Genomic DNA, 21,849 nt, shown 5'->3' on the forward strand with positions numbered 1-21,849 from the left:
TTACTCCACACAGCGATTCCTCCCGCTCGAACTTTTCAGATCTACAAGGGAACATGGAGATGACCTTCGGCAGCGTCCACTACAACGTCAATGCAGAAGGAATCCTACGATTGCTGGAATCCCCCGCCTCTGGATCGACGAGTTCTAGCGCACCATCGTCACCCGATCTGTCGGCTGGACTGATAGGATCGACGTGCTCACCCGCGCCTTCGACTCCCCGCTCGTTGTCTTCCATGTCGGTAGGGTCTGACGATCCCACATCTTCGGAATTAACCTCGTACTACTGCCTGAACTGCGACACCAGGCACGGGCTGGGATCGAGCGACACGTCGTTCATCTGCAACGCCCAGTATTCATCGGGAGAGGACAGTATTGACAGCACCATCCAGGGAATCACCCGAAGACCGGCACACCATCAGGTTTATGTCGCCAATAACACGGGAAACACAAGGCATAGAGGTGACGACGATCATACCCCTCGTTCCAGTAGAAGGGCGAGTTTTGAGAATAGCGCCAGCAACCGTGACAGCGATTACACCATCGCGGATGAGGAGTGGGCAGCAGCAAGGGCAGCAGTACTCAACAACACGCCGCTCCCTGCGGGGACTTCGGTTGGAACCCTCAATGCTTACCGCTCCATACTAGAGAAGAACCGGGAGCACCTGTCAAAAGAGCAAGCCTCCCTCGAGAGACGCTTATCGGCAGCGGATCGATCCAGCGAACGACGAAGGGGCTCACAAGGGAGTGCCTCCCGAAACACTCAGGGAGCAGGCAAGCACCGGTCAAGGATGTCCAGGCTTTCGGAAGATGACGCCAGAGAGATAACATCGAATCTAACTAAATCCTTTATGACTACGGATACTGCGGGCATGCCACGGCCGAAAACCGTTGCAGGAGCAACGGCCAACCTCGCCGCTTACCTCATCAACCAGCGCCCCGAAGGATCTATGACTCAAGCTCACCGAGGTGCCCTCGAAAGTCTCGCGATATTGGGGAACAACCTAGTCCCGCAAAAGGAAAGGACTATGGTCCAAGGTAGTGGGTCAAAACATCATGCGAGAGACGCTCGGGACGAGATCACCCAGAGCAGGATCGACAAAGCAAGACGACGACGCGCCACTAGGAAAGACGACGACAACGATTCTTCGGATGAAGACCAGGAGTACGACGGCGAACTCAGGGGAGCCGATTGTCTAAGTTACAAGATACGCGAGGCAATGCCGCCCAAAAAATTTAAGCCTACCCCTACCGACGCTGCCAAATACGATGGACAGCAAGAGCCAAGATCCTGGATAGATGACTACCTGCAGACAATGATCCTGCACAAAGGAAACCAGATAGCGGCAATGCAATGCTTACAGCTTTACTTGAAGGATTCAGCACGGGCCTGGCTACGGGGGCTGCCGAAAGGTTCTGTCAAATCATGGGACGACCTAGTAGACGCCTTCGTTGCCAACTTCCAAGCAACATATAAGAGGCCCGTCGGGATCGAAGAGCTACGAAATTGCCGGCAGAAGCAGAAGGAATCGATGCGTTCATACATCGGGAGATTCACAAAGCTCCTGAACGCTACCGAAGACGTATCTGTCGACAGAGCAATCGACGCTTTCAGCGACGGCGTTCAGCTGGAGAGTTACATAGAAGAACTCGGGCGCAAAAAGCCAAAAATCATAACCAAGCTAATGGAAATCGCCAACAGCTGGGCTGATGGTGAGGATAACGTACGAAGGCCACGGCAGCGTAGTGATGACGAAGACGATGACCAGCCGAAGCACGATTCGGGTGGCCGAAGGGATCGTCACAAGAGAAGAAAAAACCGCAACTATGATGACAACAACTGTAGCCGCAGGGTATTCCGATCGGCAGGACGAGCGAGACGACAGGCACGATGGTAACCGGAATAACTCTGGAAACCGTGGTAATTATAAACCACGACAGCAGAGGACTCCCGAGCTACCCTACGCTGAACAGGTCAACGCCCCCTGTTACCTACATTCGTATATCGATTCCAAGGACGGCAAAACAAAGTCAAGTCACCTGCTCAGGGACTGCCGGCAGTTCCTTGACATGCACAAACTCATCCAGCAGTCAGGCCAGCAACAGCTACCACCACCACCCCCACCTCCACCGCAGCATCAAGTCCAGCAAGCTCAACCCCATCAACCCAACGAGGCGTTTCCACCACCACGTGGACAGATGAGCATGATCCACAGGACAGGTGTTTCGAAAAGGGAGATGAAGAAGCTCACCCGAGAGATCAACTTGGCAGAAAGCATCATGGCAAATATCCCTGAATACGTCGACTGGTCTTCTCAGAACATTACGTTTAGTCGAGCAGATCACCCGATGACCATACCAAAACCAGGACACGCCGCCTTGGTAGTCGAAGCACAGATTGGGGGGTTCAAGATGAGCAAAGTCTTCATGGATGGCGGAAGCGGGCTAAACCTGATATTCGTCGACACAATCAGGAGTATGGGGATCACCATGAGCATGCTGGAAGAAACAGACACTTGCTTCCACGGGATCCTTCCAACTGCACCGGGCCACTCTCTTGGCAAAGTCTACCTGAATGTTATCTTCGGTAGAGCCGATAATTTCAGGAAGGAAAAAATCGAGTTTGAAGTGGTGAACTGGGAATCACAGTATCACGCTATACTCGGGACACCAGCGTATGCCAAGTTCATGGCTGTGCCACATTACGCATACCTCAAGCTGAAAATGCCTGGGAACAATGGGACAAACATCACAGTCTATGGAAGTTTTTCACGCTCGGATAATTATGATCGCGACTTTCAGAGGATTGCTGCAAAGTTCGGGCCACAGCGAGAAATCGTCGGCCCTCCGTCCAAGCTGTCCTTACGAGAGATCAAGGAAGAAAAAGATGACAGGGAAACCAAGAAGAAGCCAGCAGCTCTCGCCCTTAAAGCTTCGGCAGCAGAAGCTTCGGCAGCAGAAGCCTCGGCAGCAAAAGGTTCGGCAGTTGATGGCACAGAAGGCTTAGGAGAAAGCAAGACAATGGCAACCACCGCTCAAACACTTGATGAAACCAGCAACGCTGCAGCAATCACTAATGCGGAGAAGAAGCCTGAAGAAGAGAAGAACCCCTTCCTTGACTAAGCAGTTTACCAGCCTTTATTTTCTTTTTTCCTTCGTTATAAACAGGGCCTTCCAATTTTCGCCCTCTAGCATCGTGCTTACCTTTATTAATAAAAACTCAAGCTTTGATTCTTTGCTAAGCATTGCAGTAATTACAAAACTTCTAAAAGCCTCATCACTATGTAAAAATAGTACGTGGCAGAAGATCGTGCTCCAAAAAGCCTCTACGAGTGCTAAAACGACGTTGACCTTTCCCTCTGCTATAGATGCCTCTACGAGTGCCGAAAATAGCAAGAGCGTGGAAATACACATAAACAACAACCCACGTTCGATATTTTACTTATGGAAATATCAAAGAACAACGGGCTCATCGGCAGAATCACTACACCCGAAATATTCGGGAGTGCCTGTCGAAATTTAAAACGGTTGAAAGCAAAGTTGCGCATACAACAGGTTTAGCAAGACCTGCAACACGAGCTGATCACTCACATGATTTGCCAGCCAACCAATATACATACATCTAAAACGAGCAACTAAGATTCGCTCAAAACTTGCCAACGGCAATAACATGGTAAAAGTACATATGCATGTATCTACCAAACGAGAGGGCATCATTACATAATCCAGACACTTGGATAAAATAGCCAAATTCTCTATTTACAAAACGGACATTAAATCCCTGAAATCACCCTTGTGGAGTCCCTCTTTCTTCAGGTACACTTGTGTCTTCCTCGAGTCTGTCGACAACTATGTTGGCAGGCAACAATACCTTCGGGTACAGCGCCTCCAGGTCCCCAGTAGCGTTGGCAATCGACAGCAAACCTGCCGAAGGATAACGGGCAAGTACAAGGGCAAGCGTAAACCTGGCTCCTGCAAAAACTTGCGCGCGTACCAACTCTCGGACCTTCTTGGCGTTACCAAATTCAGACATCAAAGCAAGGAGAGTTGGAGGAACTGCGTTCAAGGGAAACATTGTCTTCCAAACCACCCGCATAGCCTTATAGCACTTGTCAAAAAAGGTATGAACCTGCTGAACCCGATCCTGAAAACGCGCGATAGCCGAAGCCTTCGAGTGCTCCCGCCAGAAAATTTCTTCGGATGAGGATAGCTGGGTCAATGCATTCACACGTTCGTGAATCCGTTTGTTCTCCTCTGCACGGTTCAGAGCTATGACTGGCACAGAAGTAAGCAAAGGATCAGTTAAGATTCTATCAATCAAAGGGCGCAGAGATCAAAGGACTCATAGTTCAAGCTCTCGGTAGCCTTATGCAGCTCAGTAAGAGCATACCGCTCTACGTCGGCTGCAATCTCGCCCTTCTTGTTGACAATTGCCGCCAAGGCGTAAGTGCTGCGCAGGTCCTTCTCCATCTGTGTGATCCGATCCTTCATTCGTTGGACCCGATCACCTTCGGGAAGAACGCCCGAAGAGTCATCAACAAACGAGGACACCGGGAAAACCTGCAGGCAACAGCGTCAAAAGGATGACGGTCATGGACAAATCAAGCATCCAACATAACTCCCATCGGGAGAGGTACAAGAAATTTCTATCAGGAGAAGTACAAATGAAGATATTATGACAAAAGTATGTTGGCAACATTGCCAGCACAAGTGTTCATTACAAACTTGAGTTCTCGCAACAGAATAATGTTTCATACTAGCCCAAGGATAAAATTGTTACAATAATGAAGGAGCCTGAGTCTGAGTCGATGGGCTGGGGCCAGCCGATGCCTTTCCCGACGAAACTAAATCAAGGAGCTGGCGAGCACAAGTACGGGCGGACGCTGTAAAAGCGCTTAAGTTAACAAGACGCCCATCTTTCTCTTTCGGCAGCTCCTTAGTCATTTCTTTGATGTCAGCCTTAAAGCCGTAACCCATCATAAGTTGGAAGGCAAGAAGGGCACCATAGGTACGTGAGGTGCGCTTGAATACCTCGATGACCTCCTTGGTGTCGACTGCGAAGGCATCAATCAGCTGTCCCAGAGTCTTCTCCTGCTTGGCCTTGGGGAATATCATTGAATGCATCCGCGCCAGAGCACCCTTTCCCTTGTCAAGCAGCTCCCGGGTAAGCTGGTGGGTGGCAAGAACCATTGACACACCATTTGCCAGGGAGTTGCCTGGAACTTTGTCCAAGGCAGTAGCAGGGATGCTGGCGGCTTCTGCAAAGAGATTAAAGGAAATAGTTGACAAAGAAACAAGATCCATAGAAAATGGTAATCTAGAAGAGATGTAGGAACTTACCAAGCAGGGCTAAGGCAGACTGACGAAGGAGTTCATCCTTTTCTGCCGCTCGAGCTTCCTCCTCCTTCAGCCTTTCCTTCAGCTTGTTCAGCTCTTCTTTCAGGGAGTCGACCTCCTGGCGGGCCATGGCGGCCTTTTTGATGGCGCCATCCATCTTTGAAGAGGAAGATTTAGCCTCCTCTTGCAGCCGAATTTTGTCCGCCTCCAGGGAGGTGAACTGAGAGGCGAAAGCCTCTAAAGAGGATATTACACCTCGTAGATTCTTGAAGAAAGGGAATGTTTTATGAAAATCATTAAGCAAAGACACATTCCGAAAAGGTTCTTGCTAGACTCAACGAAGACTTACAGAAGGAGGAGCTGCGGCAGCAGCAGGAGCATCTTTTCCTTTGGAAAGGGAGGAGGCAGTCGATGCTTGCGCCGTAGGAGCCGTCTTGGGAGCCGAAGCTTCGGAAGCTGCGGCGGTTGGCGAGACAGCATCAGGTCTGACCCTCTTGGGTGGAGGCTCAATAAAATCATCATCACTGCAAGAAAAGTTTGATCGACTAAGTTATGAGAAAAATGCGAAAAGTCCAAGGAGCTGAAAATAGTAAAAAGAAGAAAAACACTTACATGTCAAGGAGATCATCTTCATCGGCAAAACCGCCGATTGACCTCTTCGTAGGTGGAGCTCTGGTCTCTTCCGCAGCTGCATTAATAAAGGTATCATGATCAGCGCCATCATCACGCACTGATCCCTCTGTGTCACAAGTGTCATCGGCTGACGGGGGGAGATTGGTGTGAGCAGTTTCGGAATTTATCGGGTCATCATGATCGCTTGATGGGTTTGTATGCTCAACAGTACGAAGGTCAACGGGTTCTGAAGAGACTCTTCCTTCGGAAGTGTCATTTGGTAAATTGTGTAAGTCCTCGAAGGCTACAAGGGTCTGTCGAAGAAAAGACAAATGAGGATAATAGTGATAAATGTCGACAGCAGTATAACAGGAATTCAAGGAGGGAAATTACCTTTGGTGGTGGATGATCGGCATCGAAAGGAGCATACGGGGATATCAGTGGGATCGAGTCTTCTTGACTAAAGAAAGTGAGGCGACGGACTTCATCGAGCAGCTCTTTTTCTGACAGTTCGGCAGCATTAATTCTGGTCTCATCCTTTAGACCTGAGTACAACCACATTGGGCGAACCCTAGCCATGACTGGTTGGACCCGACGTTTCAGAAACACTGCCGCTACCTCGGTGCCAACCATGGTTTGCCCGTCAGCCTCCTTGATCCGAAGGAATCTGGCGAATAATTCGTCGGCTGCTACTTTTTCGTCGGGAGAGAGAACATTCTTCCAGGAATTCTTAGGCTTGGCCTCAAGGACATCGACAAAGCGGGGAAGCTGAGATTCGGGTGACGAGGAATCCTTGATATAGAACCACTTCAATCTCCACCCTTGCACGGACTCTCTCATTGGGAAATTGAAGTAATTGACATCCGAACGAGCTACAAATCCTACTCCTCCGGTGACAAAAGATCCATTGCTACTGCTGTATCTCTTCACATAGAAGATATTTTTCCATAACCCAAAATGAGGCTCAACGCCCAGATATGCTTCGCAGAGGGTGATGAACACAGCAACGTGAAGGATTGAGTTGGGAGTGAGTTGCCATAGTTGGATTTCATAGGTTCGCAGGAGATGGAGGAGGAATTCGTGAACAGGAAGTGAAAGGCCTCGGTACAAGAACGACAAGAACATCACGGTTAAACCTGCAGGAGGGTTAGGTCGAGAAATCGCACCTGGAAAGATCACATTCCCCTCATCGGGGGAGATCAATCCCAGACTTCGGGATCTCTTTTCGTCACGCTTGGTGACGGTCGAGGCTATCCAATCACCGGGCCTCACTGCTGAGCTCGGTGGCGCCGGCGGCGCCGGAGCTGGGGGAGGAGCGCTCGGGGCGCCTTCCTTCGAAAGGATCGAGGAAGGTTTGGCGGCGACGCCTCCGCTCGTCGAGCTGGCGGCGGCGCTGGGGATCTTCTTCTTCACCATCGCGAAATCTGGGAGAAATCGGAAGACAGTGGTGGCGGCACGAGCGGTTGTGAACAAGAAGAGAGCAAGAACGGCAAAGAGATGAATGAAGGAGAATGATAGGGATTTTTATCTCTTGGGGAACTTAAGGAATGCTTCGTATTGTTAATGGGCCTGTTCTCCAGTTAATGTTTGCGGAAATCGAGGAGGTGCCTCGTTAACCGTGTAAAGAGGAGCAGGAATCGCTCGAAAACAGGGCTGGCAGATCGTGTCTTATCAGTCAGAATCAAGGGGACAGAAAAACGTCATCAATGACGTCATGAGCACGAAGAGATAAGAAAGTATCGGGTGATCAACTTGAGCCTACGCACGGGTTGCGAGCATCCGCGCCTAGGCTCGGGGACTACTCCCATCGGGAGCGCTGACGCGCACCCGATAGAATGAAGGTTCGAAGGAAAAACATGACTCGAGTCTGTACCCGGACGTAAGCACCCGTGCCCAGACTCGGGGGCTACTCCCATCGGGAGCGCTGAACGCGCACCCGATAAAACTTTTTTCGCACTCCAGGATCATGCCCGGGGACTTGATTTTGTGTAGGGTAACGTTGTTTTGCCATCGGCAGTTAACCAACAGAAGTTGGGCACGTTATTCGTTATCCCTTGCTTAAAGAAAATGTATCGGATGGACTACAAAAACTTGCAGGAAAAAGCTTCGGCAGAAGAAAATCTTCGAGTGGTACAACTTGAGTCTACGCACGGATTACAAGCATCCGTACCTAGACTCGGGGGCTACTCCCATCGGGAGCGCTGACGCGCACCCGATAGAAAATAGAAGACAGAAGAAATACAAGAATGATCAAGGAGAAGGACCTCGGAAGGAGACATGCTTTAGTCTCTACCCGAACTATGTTCGGCTAGACACTCGGGGGCTACTGACGTGGGCATAACCCTTCGGATAACCAATGTTGCTCTACCCTACACGGTCCAGCTGGAGGCCCATGAAGGTACCCGATGGCAAGATGGGCCACTAGGACGGTGCGACGGAAGATTACTTGGAGTACAAGACATGGAGGAAGCCGAACAAGGAAAGATAGGAGATAGATCTACTGTAAACCAACTCGTACCCGAATAGACCTCTCGAGACCTGGCCACCTATATAAAGGCCAGGAGAGGGGCTATCGAGGGACACAATCAATCTTAGAAATACTAGCCAGCAGAAGCTTAGAACTAGGTTACCTAGAAACTAGCATCTCGACGAGATCACAGCCGAACTATTTGGCACCCCATTGTAACCTATTTTCATCATAATCAAGAACAGACAGGCAGGACGTAAGGGTTTTACCTCATCGAGGGCCCCGAACCTGGGTAAATCGCTCTCCCCGCTTGTCTGTGTACCGATGTCTCGTGTCAGCTTGCAGGATTCCATCAACCCTAAGCCCCTATCGGAGGGCATTGCCGAGGAGCACCCTCGACAGATTGATTTATGGCTTTTTCTTCATTTAATTACGAATATCTAAGACCTACCTGAATTCTGAAAATGTCGACGTATGCTGATTGGAAGATTTAAATTTTTGGTGCCAGTACTGAATGGCTAATGTCATGGAATTCTTCCACTACTGATGTAAACATTGGGTAATCCGCCCACGAGAGCCCAATCATAAGAGGGCATACTTTTCAGGATAGTCTCGGCTAATTCAGCTATTAAGTTAAGCCTTTGACTAGTATGTCTTTGTTCATGTCTGCCATTTCGTTTATCATAGAGGCGCGCAGCGAAAACGTGTCCAAGAAAGAGGTAAGGCTTTCCATAAGTCAGAAAGAAACCTTCTTACTAGCAGGTTGTCCTTTCTTCGCCTATTCATTCTATCTAAGACCATATTTATCGGTGTAAGAGTGCTCGATTAGTGAGCCTAGACCAAAGGTGCCTAGTAGCCTAGCCAGACTCATCGGGTAAGGAATCCCATCCTCAGCGAAGCCACTAAGAAATCCCAAGTTCATGCTAGAAGGCCCGATGGAAATATTCAAATTCAAGGCCAATCAAAGACTCTCCTACATGAAAGGATATGAGTCCATCCAAATGATATTAAGCCAAATCCGATTATGGAAAAGAATGGAAAATTTAGGGGCACCTAGGAGGGCCCTCTTTTTTTACGGTGGATAGGAGGGCCCTCTCAGCATTTACCTTTTCTGCTTTCCTATACCAGTGCGTATGTGCTACAACTCACGGATGCTATTCCCACGCCAAGCACTGAGAGATGTGCTGGAAAAGCAAAGAAGTGGACAACCACATGAGATTCTTAGTGCGTTACATGTTGAGATAAATCTAATACCCTATTTTATCTATAAAAAATGGAACTAATGTCAAGTATCGGTTCTCTAACCAACTTTTGGCACCTAGCTCTTGAAGGTGATTTATCGCTGACATGATCCAATGAGCCTTCCTCTTCATATTTTCATACAACAACTAGGATTGATAGCGAGCCTGAAACCCTTTTTAGTCCGCAAGCGCGCTAAGTTTTTCTCTCCGGATGATCATGGTCATACTCAGCTTTGGTGCCTGTGCCACATAAAGGCTAATAAAACGAAGACATGGTTTACTAAGTGTTTTTGAACAAGTTTGATCATATTTGTTATGCACATGAGGTTGTATAATTAAATAGATTGAAGGAGAAATGGAAAGTTGATTGTGAGGATGCTTGGCGATGGATGGGTGGAGGAGAATATTGGAAAATTCATTATGATCTAGACATAAACTATGCTAAATTGAACAGAGGAAGCGTTCTTGTTACTACATCTCGCTCGCTGAGGACAACACCTGTTTCGGACCTTTTGTGGTGGTCTGCTAAGGACAACACCTAAACAACCCTTGTGCCATGAAATATTCCCTTTTACGATTCGAGAACCTGGCCATTATTGAGGCTGTATCATTTAAAGTAGATTCTTCTGTTCTAAAAAATCTCCTTCCCAAACTGTACAAGTTTCATCCAGAATATGCGGGTTTTATATGATGATATGTAAAAAGATGGATCTTGTATTTGTACGTAGTAAGTCAATTGTTTGTCTGCCCCGTCACTGATCTTGAATGGCTGCAGTGAATTATTTGCTGAGCCTACAATGTGACTTCCTAGGAGCACATTGGAACACAAAATAACCTTACTACCAGGCACTAAACATGTTAATAAAGGGCCATATGGATATTCTTCTTTTTTCATAAATTTCCATTGAGAAAATCATGGATAGTAGAAATAATCCATTCAACCCTCCACCAGCCCATTTGCCTAGCATTGTTAGTGAAGAAGAAGGCACTCCGCGTTTGAGGCTACACAGTAACTATAAGATTAGTACTAGCATAGTGAAAAACAAGTACCTTATATTAATCATTGATGACGAAGTCTATCACATCATCTACGTCATTTCGAAAGCTAAAATGTAAGCATTAAGTCATCGGCGCCAATAAAGAAGTCATCCTTGACTTGACAATTGTCAATTCCATCCCTACTGAGCCGCCTCCCCCCGGTATTTACCTCTCATTTCATTTTTAGAACATACCCTTCAAATAATTAAAAAAATATTGTTCGGCCGGTAAGGTTTTGCACATTGTATCGAATTAAACCAGATTGTGCTCTACAGCTTGTGCAAGCCCACATCAATTTTTTTGAGTTTCGGTCTTGCGACTGTACTCTCCAGGCAGAGTGTTTCATGCGTTAGCTGGGCCCCTAATTCGTGTATACCAAGGGCGAACACTCATCGTTTACGGCATGGACTACCAGGGTGTCTAATCATGTTTGCTCCCCATGCTTTTGCACCGCAACGTTGGTAGGGGCCAGAGAGCTACCTTCGCTTTTGGTGTTCCTTCGTAGATCTAAGGATTCAACCCTACAAGAAATTTCACTCCCTGTTGTCTCACTGATATGTGCATTTTGTACCATCATAATAGCAACATATAGGACTAGTTCTTATTGTTATGTGTATTGTGTTTATCATTATTTATCCATTTTAGATGATTTTTGAGACATTTCTACGTAGTCCCCTTCATTGGTATTTAATTTCTGGGAGGCAGAAACCTTCCTTTTTCGTATTTTGCTATTTCAGGCCCTGTCAATGCCTTTGAGTTTCGGTCTTGCGATCGTACTCCCCATGCAGAGTGTCCACGTGTTAGATGGGCCCTTGATCCGTGTAGACCAAGGGAGAACACTCATAGTTTACGGGATGGGCTACCAAGGTATCTAATCGTGTTCCCTCCCTTTGCTTTCGCACCGCAGTGTCGGTACGGACCCGAAGAGTTTCCTTGGATTTTGGCGTTCCTTCGTAGATCTACGGATTTCACCCCTACACGCAATTCCACTCTCTGATGTCCCAATCAATTGAATTGGTTTAGAGAGCATTCCGCTATTTTTGGTGACTTTCACTTTCAACCCAATTCACCTCATGCGTGCCCTTTACGCCAATAATTGGTGTTTCCATGCAAGATTTTGACCAGTGCCCTTTCCTTAAACCATCAAACTACAAATCCCAAGTTGATGCGGCAGGTTTTGAAAAAGGAATCGATCGTGATTTGGAACCTGCATTAGAAGAGCACAGTTGGAATTATTTACCGGGATCATAGGGACTATGCCCCCTCTCTCTATCGCAAACTCTGCCAACGACATAGCCACTTACTCTTCCTTCTGACGCAGCCTTCATTGATTCATAAGTTGACCTCCTTGTTTATTGATTGCACGCAAGCCACATGCACAAAAGATAGAGAGATATCCTACTAGCAATTAAGCACACAACAATTTATGTAGGGGTGGTTAGTTTTGTTGGTGCCGTTGGAACTCCACGTCTAATTGATGAACAGGTCACCAAGAGAAACTTAATCATTAGTGTTTTTCATAATATAGTTAGTAGCAACATAATCATGTACAAAATGAAAAATTATACATGTATATTTTATTGTCTGCCATGCAACAAAGGGGGTGAATAGGAAAAAAATTAAATTATAAAATAAACAGTCAACACTTCGGATACACTAAAGATGGTGCTCTTGCATTTGCGATGGTGCCCTTGCATTTGTGAGAGCTGCTATGCTAGTTAAGAAAAAAACCCTCATTAACAGGGCCGGCGCTGGCCTTAGGCGACCATAGGCAACGCCAAGGGGCCCATGCCTCAGGGGGCCCATAAACTCCATTGTTTGTGTTTGGGATGAAAAAAATTGTAAGCAAAGGCCCACTCAGCCAGCCATCCAGGAAAGGTATACGGACTCAGCGGCCAAACACAGACAACAGCTAGCGATCCTGCCATCGATTCAGCCGCCCCTGCGGAAACAACTCGGTAGCGCGCGCGCTGCCGAGCACCATTTCGCTGAGCGGTTTTTATTGTGGGCTCAGCCCATGTAGCTCATCAAGCTGTAGCGAGAAAAGGGAAAAACAGATGTTGCATGCAGGATTCGAACTCGCGTCACCGGAAGGAGTAAACTAGAACGGAACGAGTAGACCTATACGCATTATTGTACAAACTATAAGTAAGAAATTCTTTCTACATAAGCTGCTGCTTCTTCTTGTGTTTTTCATTGTTCTTTTCAGATTTATTTTACTTTCCCATTTCACTACATGCAGCTTTAGTACGTTCTTATTTTTTCCTTTTTTTTCTTCCTTTTTTCTATTTCCTTCTTCTTTTATTCTTTCTTCTTCTTCTATTTCTTTTCTTCTTCCCTTCATGTGTACTTTGATTTCTTTTCTTTACCTTTTTCAAGAATATGTTCTTTCATAACTTTTTATCCCATATGATTTAATTTTTGTTCATTATTATACAATTTTATAAAAGTTTTTTGTCCCTTATTATAAAAGGTCATGTTCCTGTTAACCTATGAGGTTGTTCTTCACTGTCTACACTGTTGTTCCCGTCAGTGTAGGATGTTGTTCCCCACCGTCTATGATGTTGTTCCTCTTTGTTCAGGCTCTTGTTTCCTTCCGTGTAGGCTATTGTTCCCCACCGTATAGGTTGTGCCCCTTCATCATGTTGTTCTCCTCTATCTAGGTTGTTGTTCCTCTATGCATAGGATCTTGTTCCCCTTCGTCATGTTGTTCTCCTCTATCCACGTTGTTGTTTCCCTATGTGTAGGATCTTGTTCCCCTTCGTATACGCCATTGCACCCCCAACGCTTCTAGGTTGTTCCTCTATGTCTAGTCTTGTGTTACCTTCTGTCTACGCTCTTGATCCCCTTCCGTGTAGGCTTTTGCTCCCCACCATGTAGGTTGTTTCTCACCGTCTAGGACGTTGTTCCCCTTCGTCCAGGATCTTGTTCCCATCTGTGTAGGCTTCCCCCCTCCATATAGGTTGTTGTTTCCCTTCATCCAGGTTGTTGTTCCCCTCTGTCTAGGGACCTTTTCCCCTTCGTCTAGTCTCTCTTTGATGTTTCTCTGTTATTCCCTAGTGTATAGTAATTTGTTCCTTTGTCTAGGAAGAATTGTGTTCCTTTTGTTCCAAACAATAGTTCCACAAAAAAATTGTCCATGGTTATATGATAGAGATTTTCCATGGTTATATGAAAATTTGGCCTAGAAGATAGAGATTTTTCATGTTTATATGAAAATTTGGCCTAGAAGATAGAGATTTTTGGGTATCATGCTCATGTTCACGTACATGCATGTTTTTTCATGTATTTTCCATCCTACTAATACTAGTGTGCACAGCCATGCGCTAGCTGGTTCAATGGAGGACCGTACTTTTCAATCATACAAAAGCATCGCCTGACACACGCAATGACGCAAGTAACGAAGTATGCAAGAGCAGCATCGGCCGGGCGGGTGGTACAGCGACAAGTGCGCCGTGTTCAATTTTTAGTCCCACCTCACCCGCGGGAGGAAGAGTTTCACCGCTTTAAACAGCCGCCTGTCTCAGTCCTAGCACAAGCAATCTAGGTGCTAAGAAACCAGCAAAAGAAGCAACAGGCCACGGTCGCCCACATTAATGGGCCACCAACAATCGAGCCTATGTCGACGATCCTTCAGCGATCAGCTCCAGCGAGGAGGACCTGCCCCTGCCCTTGTGGCTCGCCTTTCTTTGTCACGGCCCATGCTGGCTGCTGCTCGCCTCTGGCCGTGGTACACTGCTACATGCGAACATTCGTGAATCCATGATCTGATAGGCTTTTAATTTTTGTCTCTTGGACTCTCTAGCTAATCAGAAAAGCATTAGGCGCTTTACATTTTATCCATGAATCTCATTGGAATTTGGTTCTCATTCAGACAATAAAAATAGCAGGAAATACTACAGGTTATATTTGATTAAATGTTCAACCATTGTTTATAGACATCTCAGACCTACATGTTATATTTGATTAAGTGTTCAATGATTATTTATGGACATCTATTTTGCAAGTAAAAAATAGACATGTATATGTGTATACATCTCAATATAAATGTAGAGAACCAACATAGGGTTTGGTTGTTAGGAGTCAGGCCTGAATTAGGAGGGTGGTTGTACACCCATCCCATCAGAGTTCAAACCCCATATTTGACATATGTGTGTCTCATAAAAGCGGAATATTCATTCAGTGGGAGGCGACGTTCTCATCGACAGCGAGAGGTCTGTGGTGACTTCGTCAATTTCATGATCCAATCCGCTGGCTCAGTTTTCCAAAAATGCTCATAGAGGTAGGGTGTGCGTCTGTAGCGTGTGAGTTTATGCGCGTGTATGTGAGCGTCTATGTTATACGGTGTTTGTAAAAAAAATGTATATGTATATATACTATCTTTGGGGCCCAGTTGTCAACTTCGCCCTAGGGCCCCACAAAATATAGAGCCAGCCCTGCTCATTGACCAATAAGAAAATAGAAAATGAGACTTCTCACAATATTATCTTTCTGGATTTTGCTTCGTCTTCCATAGAATACTTATACCTTCCTATTGAAGACCGAGGCCGAGTGATCGCCGGCGGAGCCACCAAATGGCCATGGAGTCCAAACCCAGGATTGCCACCAAGCACGGCTGAGAATGAATCGGTAAATATTATTTTCCTCTAACGAATGATCGACAATCGTACGACATTGGGATTCCATATTTAAACTCAGATCACGGTTTGGATTCTCTACCAGAGATATATATATATATATATACTGCCTGATGGCTCGAAGACTTCTAGGGAATGCAGATTCGATCCTCTCACCCGAACCTTCGCCGCCTCACAGCAGCAGGACATGGCTCTCAGCGAGTACGGCCGTGACCTCACGGCCGTGGCCAGCAGCGCTGACCCGGTGATCGGCCGCGACGCCGAGACCGACCGCGTCGTCTCCATCCTCTGCCGCCGGACCAAGAACAACGCCGTGCTCGTCGGCGCCCCGGGCGTCGGCAAGACGGCCGTGGTCGAGGGCCTTGCCCAACGCATCGTCGCCTGCACGGTTCCTCCCGAGCTTCACGGCGTGCGCGTCGTGGAGGTCGACCTTGGCGCCATGGTCGCCGGCACCACGCTACGCGGCATGTTCGAGGAACGCCTGAAAGACGTCATCAGGGAAGCCGAGGAGGCGGAAGGCAAGGTGATCCTGTTCATAGACGAGGTGCACATGCTTGTCGGCGCCGGCCAAGGCAGCGGCAGCATGGACGGCGCGAATCTTCTGAAACCGGCGCTGGCCCGTGGCCGTGTCCGCTGCGTGGGAGCGACAACCTTTGACGAGTACCGCAAGCACATCGAGAAGGACGCCGCGCTCGAGCGGCGTTTCCTCATGGTGCAGGTCGAGGAGCCGAGCGTGCCTGAAACCATCGCTATTCTTAAGGGTTTAAGGCAGCGGTACGAAGAGCACCATGGCTTGAAAATTCAGGATGACGCCATTGTTGCTGCTACCGAGCTTGCTGGCCGCTATATCACCGGTGAGGAATCTTCCACTTACATTTCCTTGCATTGCCTTTCTTGGGTAGGACGTAATAATGGGCCTCATCTTTCTTTCGGTATATTATCAGCCTGTAATTTATGCTATTTATTACATGGAGGAGTATGAGCCTTTTTTCGATAAAGGGCAGGAGTATGTAGATCGAAGGCAAGAATAATAAATGTTGAATCTAAATGTGCCATTGGATACATTAGGTTGAAATAATAAAAATAACGGCTTTACAGACTTAAAAAGACTAGAACCACCTGGCATGGAAACCTTGGAGCTTGCATTAGTTTCATCGATTTGCTAAAATGCAGCAGGAGAATGTGATATAGGCTATCCAAAAAAAAAATGTATCAAAATGGGATGCCCGAGCATTGCACACAACTAAATTTTTATTGCGAAGTTTAAGTCCCAATTGTTGGATCTCACGGATCACGCAAGATCGATACAAAATAAATCACACGAAGAACAACAACATAAAGCAGCTAGACATCTCTCGATCTACTTGTATGCCGCCGACCAGCCGCTTGTAAAATATGCTGAAGGGCTGCATCTAGTATCTATATGTTCCCACTAATGGATTGTTTTGTGCACGTGTGCATGCGTGACGAACACCTTCCCATAGTCTGTGTGTTCGCTGAATATCTTATTGTCATTTGCAGGTCGTCAATTTCCTGATAAGGCAATTGATGTCATTGATGAGGCTTGTGTCGCTACAAGGATGCAGGTTATAAATAAAATAAAAGCAGGCAACCAAAATGAAGTGGATACTACAAAACTTAGCTCTAGTGACATCAGTAAAGCAATTGTTGGCCGCGATCATGTTGCTCAGGTATCCAGTCTTAGTAATATTTGTATGAATATTGACCATGCATTGTTTCAATGTGATATGTTTGTCCCATTATTAATTGAAGGTTGTGAGCCGATGGACTGGAATTCCAGTTACTAAGCTTGATCAGGAGGAGAAGGATAAGTTAACACACTTAGCTGATAGATTGCGTGAGCGAGTTGTTGTGGCCAGGATGAAGCCGTCAACTTGGTGGCGAAAACCGTGCTACGATCTAGGGCTGGACTAGACCAATCTGGCCAACCAATAGGTTCTTTCCTCTTTTTAGGCTCAACAGGTGTTGGAAAGACAGAGCTTGCAAAAGCCCTAGCCGAGCAGCTATTTGATAGTGACAAGATGTTGGTTCGGTTCGACATGTCTGAATATATCGGGGCTAGTTCTATCACGCGACTCATTGGTGCACCTCCAAGGTTTTAAATATAATTATCCTTTCGAACATTACATTATCATAAGCAGTTACCTTCTTGATCTTAATGCTTTCTTTAATTATGATGTCTTGAAGCTTTATTGGCCATGAACGTGGTGGACAGCTGACCGAGAAAATCCGAAGGCATCCGTATAGTGTCATCCTTTTTGACGAGGTGGAGAAAGCAGATATTTCAGTGTTTGATGTGTTACTCCAGGTCCTTGATGATGGTATCCTTACCGATGGCTTAGGGCGGACCGTCGATTTTAAGAACACCTTCATCATCATGACCTCAAACTTGGGAGCAGAGTACTTAAACTCAAACGAAGAGACAAAGGAAGTTACCCGGAGCCAACTCATGGAGAAGGTTTGTGAATCCCAAATTGCTCACATGCCAATGTAAAGAGATCACGGTTGGTTTACTTATGAAGTTCATATATATATATACTCTTTTGTTTCGCAGGTTGAGGAACACTTGAAGCCCGAGTTTCTAAACCGGTTGAGTGAGATTGTGATCTTTGAGACTCTTCCACGTGACAAGTTAAAAGAGATTGTGAAAATCCAGATAAACAAACTCGTTGCTAGTGTTGCTAGTAGGGGCATCTTTTTACTTACAAGCGATGCTGCACTCGATGTCATTTTGTCAGAATCATATAAACCCGTAAGTGGATTTCTAACACCTTGTTTTCTCGAATAATCTAGAGCTATCTTTCATTGAGGAAGTGCATATGTTTTTGGTAACCATGCTTTGTCTTGGCAGATGTACGGGGCAAGGCCCATAAGAAGGTGGGTGCAGAAGAATGTGATAACCGAGCTCTCGGAGCTCCTAGTCCATGGAGAAATCAGTGAAGGCTCAACGATCCACATCGACGCCAAGGATGCCAAGATGCTGAAGTTTGAAGTGGTGAAGGAGGTGGCAACACGTGCGAAAGAAGATACACCTCATACGCAACCTCGCAGATCCCTACGACGACGAAGCAGCAGTTTGACGCCAAACCCAGACAACAAGAGAAGATTAAGAAGTTCTCATACTTAGGCTGCCAAAGCTTTCCAAAGCTTTTGATATTAGTCCGTAAAGGAGTATACTGTCAAGCTGCTAGATCGTGCTAGGTTGAATTGAATCGAGTGAATCGGATCATTATGCGTTATTCTCTCTCAGTTTTCTAATGAAACATCCACCAAAAACCAGAACAACAAGTATACACGTGTTGTGTTGGTAATCTTCCATCTGGTAGTTCGAGACCCTATCATTCGCTGGCGTTCACAATGATTTCAGTCTGAAATTTTAGTTCTCGTCTAGTTGGCGATGCTGGGCAGAACGTCATAGAGCTCCCTGGTTCTTGAGCACATGGCCATGTGGTCAGCTCCGGCGATCTCCTGGGCTTCCGTGCCAGGGCTTAGGTTGACCATCGATCCACCGCTGCATCTCCTTGGAAGTGCAAGCGAACTCTCAGGTTCTGGAGCACATTGAGTACCACGAACACCGGTAGTTGACATCCGTGAGCAGCATCTTGTGCTTCATGGTTGTGTCGTCCATGAGGCAGCCCGGTCTCAACAGAACCGTGGCCAACGCCATATCCTACTTGCCATGTCGCTAGTCACTTGCCAACGCCAGTACCAATAAGTCTCTCAGAAGATTGTTTTAATCACCATTATAATGATTGGATATGCAAGCAACTATGTAAACTTGCTTTCAACAAAAACAATTCTCAACTTCGATAATCTGTTCTACATCAGAAATGTTTGTACCACAATTACTTTTTTACTTACAGAAATTTGCTTTTATGTGATGTGTACAAAAAAAGGACAAATATTGTAAAAAGATAGGTACAAAAAGTCTGCTAATATGTAGAAAATATATACATGTTTCCGCAGATATGTAAAAAATATATGCATGCATACACATGAATGTTTTTTGAAAAATTAAAACACTAAAATATTTTTTTTAATGTCTTCTTCTTGTTTTCTTTTTAAATCCGAACCCATATGTTTGAGTGTTTCACGTATCAAAACTTGAATAGATGTTTGTTCGTGGTTAGCTAGATCTCTGGAATTCTTTTTCTTTCGTAGCTTCCTGGCGATCAGCCCCTAACGGGAGGGGAGGCACTGAGCGTCCCCCGGGGGATCTAATCACTAATCCCCCGGGTCGCCAGCCACACGATGGACACCATCAACGGATCGTCCGGGTCAACGCTCACACGGGAAAAACGAAAAAAGGCAACCGCGATGGGATCGATCAACGCGTCCTCACCTGCACCAACAGCTCCGCCGTCTTCATCGGCAGCACCGCCGTTCTGGCCCGCAGCACCGCCGTCCTCGTAGGCAGCAGCGCTCGCCGGTAGCACCACCGCCCCGTCGACCAGCGCGGCCAACCGCCGCCGTCAGCACCCCCTACCATGGCTAGCAGCAACACGCCTGCAGCCCTGCACGCCTGCTGCCAACAGCAGCGACCCCCAGTTTTAGAAGAAATTCTGGCCATCCAAGGCAGCAACGCCCCTATCAGCCGGCTCCGGCCAGAAACCTCACCGGTGTTGCTGGTAGCACCGTCGCCAGATGAACGTAGCAGACGCCACCACCGCTTGTAGCAGCGTCGCTGGCTGGACGTAGCAGGCATCGCCGCCGCTTGCAGCAGAGCCGCCTGCCTATGGTAGCCGGCGCCGCCGGTCGAACGTAGCAGGCACCGCGGCCACTTGTAGCAGCGCGGCCGGCCGGACGTAGCAGGTGTTGCCGCCGGTCTTTGGTAGCAGCGTGGCCGGTCGGGCGGCAGCCGCCGCTGTCGTTTGCAGCAGAGCCGCCGGCCAGACGTAGCAGCGCCGCCAGCAGGGACGAAGCAGATGCCACCGCCACTTGCTGCGCCACCACCGTCTTCTGAAGCATCGTCGCTGGCCAGACGTAGCAGGCGACGCCGCCCCTTATAGCAGCGCCGCCGGTCGGCAGGACCCATCGCCCTACTTGCAGCCGCCGTCGGTAGCATCGCCGCCGGCCGGATGTAGCAGAGGACGCCGCCACTTGTAGCAGCGCCACCTGCCGGGCCCGGGCGTAGCAGTTGCCGCCGCCACTTATAGCAGCGTGGCCGTCCTGACCGCCTCCCATGTCCTCGCAGCACTAGTGCGTCCCATGGCGAGTACGGCGAGTTACGATCGATGCGAGGAGATCGATGCGAGGAGATCGGCGCAGAGCAGAAAGGGCTGCCGCGCGCGGCCGCCGCCGCGGAGGAGAACAAAGCCGGCGTGAGGGATGAAGGTGCCGGAGCAGAGGAGGACGACCGCCGGCAGCCAGGAGCGCGAGCAGGTCGCTGGACGCGGCCAGGAGCACGAGCAGGTCGCGTGGGAGAGCGATGGAGATGGGAAGAGAAGGTGCGGTGAGGAAGAAGATAAGGTGAGCCCGTGGGACACGTGTTTGATGGAGGAGGCGGAGGAACAGAGAGCTGATCCCCCGGGGGTTCGGCAGCTTTTCTCTAACGGAAGTCTCTTTGTTTTTCTACGTGTCATAGATAGAGTCCTAGCAGCACACGCTATAGTTAGCTTTGCCTTCCTCAAAAAAAAAAAATTCATACATGACATCCTTGACTCTTGTTCGTACCAAATATAGTTTTACGTAACCTTTGTTATCTTTAAGTTGCAGCAATAAATTTTAGATCTAACCATCAAAATAATTAGGATGATGTGTATTAGTGGCGTCTCTATTTTAAACATCCGTATTTTTCTTTTAGTATATAAAATAGAAATAGATGATTCTCAACTTGCTGGTCTGTTTTACAAAAGCAATAACTCTCAATTGTTTAAACTTGGTGTTCACCAAAGTTATTCTCACTTTGTCAATCCCTTCTAGGAAAGCAATTTTTGTACCACAAATTGGCTTTTCGTGACAAAAAATTGTTTTCAAAAATGTTGCTTTTCGAAAAGTTGCTCTTTCCAAACATACAAGTTTGTGTCCTCTAAATAATTTTAAAAGCAACTATATACTAGTAACTTTCTTTTTAATCATACAATCTATGCTAAAATAGGATGTTTTTATCAGAAACTTTCTATAGCTTGACAGAAAGTTGCTTTTCAAAGATAATTGTTATAACGTGTTCACGTGGGATCTAATTTTGAAGATAGCGTCGCAAGGACCACTACGGTGAAAACCAATTTTGATTTGGATGCTCAATTTATAAGTCGTGCCTTTTTAAATTTTGGACTAGATTTGCATGAGTCTGTACGGAGAAAATTGAACCTACAGGTGCTGTGCACTCCTCGGACCAAAAGCGCGTGTGCATTCCTTAGTTATGTCCTTTATTTTTTGCCAAAGGCAAAACATATATCTTTTTCTTCACGAAACTTTGCAAAGAAATGGCCACAAAAATGATTTCTTTTGCCCAGACCGACTCGGCCTCGGACTCCTCCTCCTCCGATGGCGATCCGTC

General features: G+C 47.1%; 2 protein-coding genes across 6 annotated transcripts; one reads left to right on the top strand and one right to left on the bottom strand.

Annotated features, from left to right (window-relative positions):
* Positions 1-15,353: 15,353 nt before the first annotated feature.
* Positions 15,354-16,402, top strand: LOC127340898 (uncharacterized). Its single transcript, XM_051366672.2, has 2 exons — positions 15,354-16,261; positions 16,398-16,402. Exons 1-2 carry the CDS (start codon positions 15,517-15,519, stop codon positions 16,400-16,402), a joined length of 750 nt encoding a protein of 249 aa, XP_051222632.2. The 5' UTR covers positions 15,354-15,516.
* On the bottom strand, positions 16,305-20,876 carry LOC127340897 (uncharacterized). 5 transcript variants are annotated; one of them, XM_051366669.2, is made up of 3 exons: positions 19,968-20,875; positions 19,693-19,875; positions 16,305-16,862 (listed from the first exon to the last, which is right to left on the bottom strand). In XM_051366669.2, exons 1-3 carry the CDS (start codon positions 20,532-20,534, stop codon positions 16,749-16,751), a joined length of 864 nt encoding a protein of 287 aa, XP_051222629.1. In that variant the 5' UTR covers positions 20,535-20,875; the 3' UTR covers positions 16,305-16,748. The 5 variants fall into 5 exon arrangements, with proteins under 5 accessions (XP_051222629.1, XP_051222628.1, XP_051222626.1 ...); XM_051366668.2 differs by lacking the exon at positions 16,305-16,862 and adding an exon at positions 18,525-19,020 and having other exon boundaries at positions 19,693-19,872; positions 19,968-20,876; XM_051366666.2 differs by lacking the exon at positions 16,305-16,862 and adding an exon at positions 18,525-19,020.
* Positions 20,877-21,849: the final 973 nt, after the last annotated feature.

This window comes from Lolium perenne, chromosome 3, assembly GCF_019359855.2.
Source record: "Lolium perenne isolate Kyuss_39 chromosome 3, Kyuss_2.0, whole genome shotgun sequence".
Lineage (NCBI taxonomy): Eukaryota > Viridiplantae > Streptophyta > Magnoliopsida > Poales > Poaceae > Lolium > Lolium perenne.

Excerpts from the sequence above, each read along its gene's own strand:
- LOC127340898 (XM_051366672.2), top strand. The coding sequence starts at position 15,517 with ATGGCTCTCAGCGAGTACGGCCGTGACCTCACGGCCGTGGCCAGCAGC.
- LOC127340897 (XM_051366666.2), bottom strand. The coding sequence starts at position 20,534 with ATGGGAGGCGGTCAGGACGGCCACGCTGCTATAAGTGGCGGCGGCAAC. Across the intron at positions 19,876-19,967 it reads CGGTGCTACCAGCAACACCG|CAGGCGTGCAGGGCTGCAGG; the intron begins GTGAGGTTTCTG and ends TGCTGTTGGCAG. Across the intron at positions 19,021-19,692 it reads CGGCGGAGCTGTTGGTGCAG|GATATGGCGTTGGCCACGGT; the intron begins GTGAGGACGCGT and ends CATGGCAAGTAG.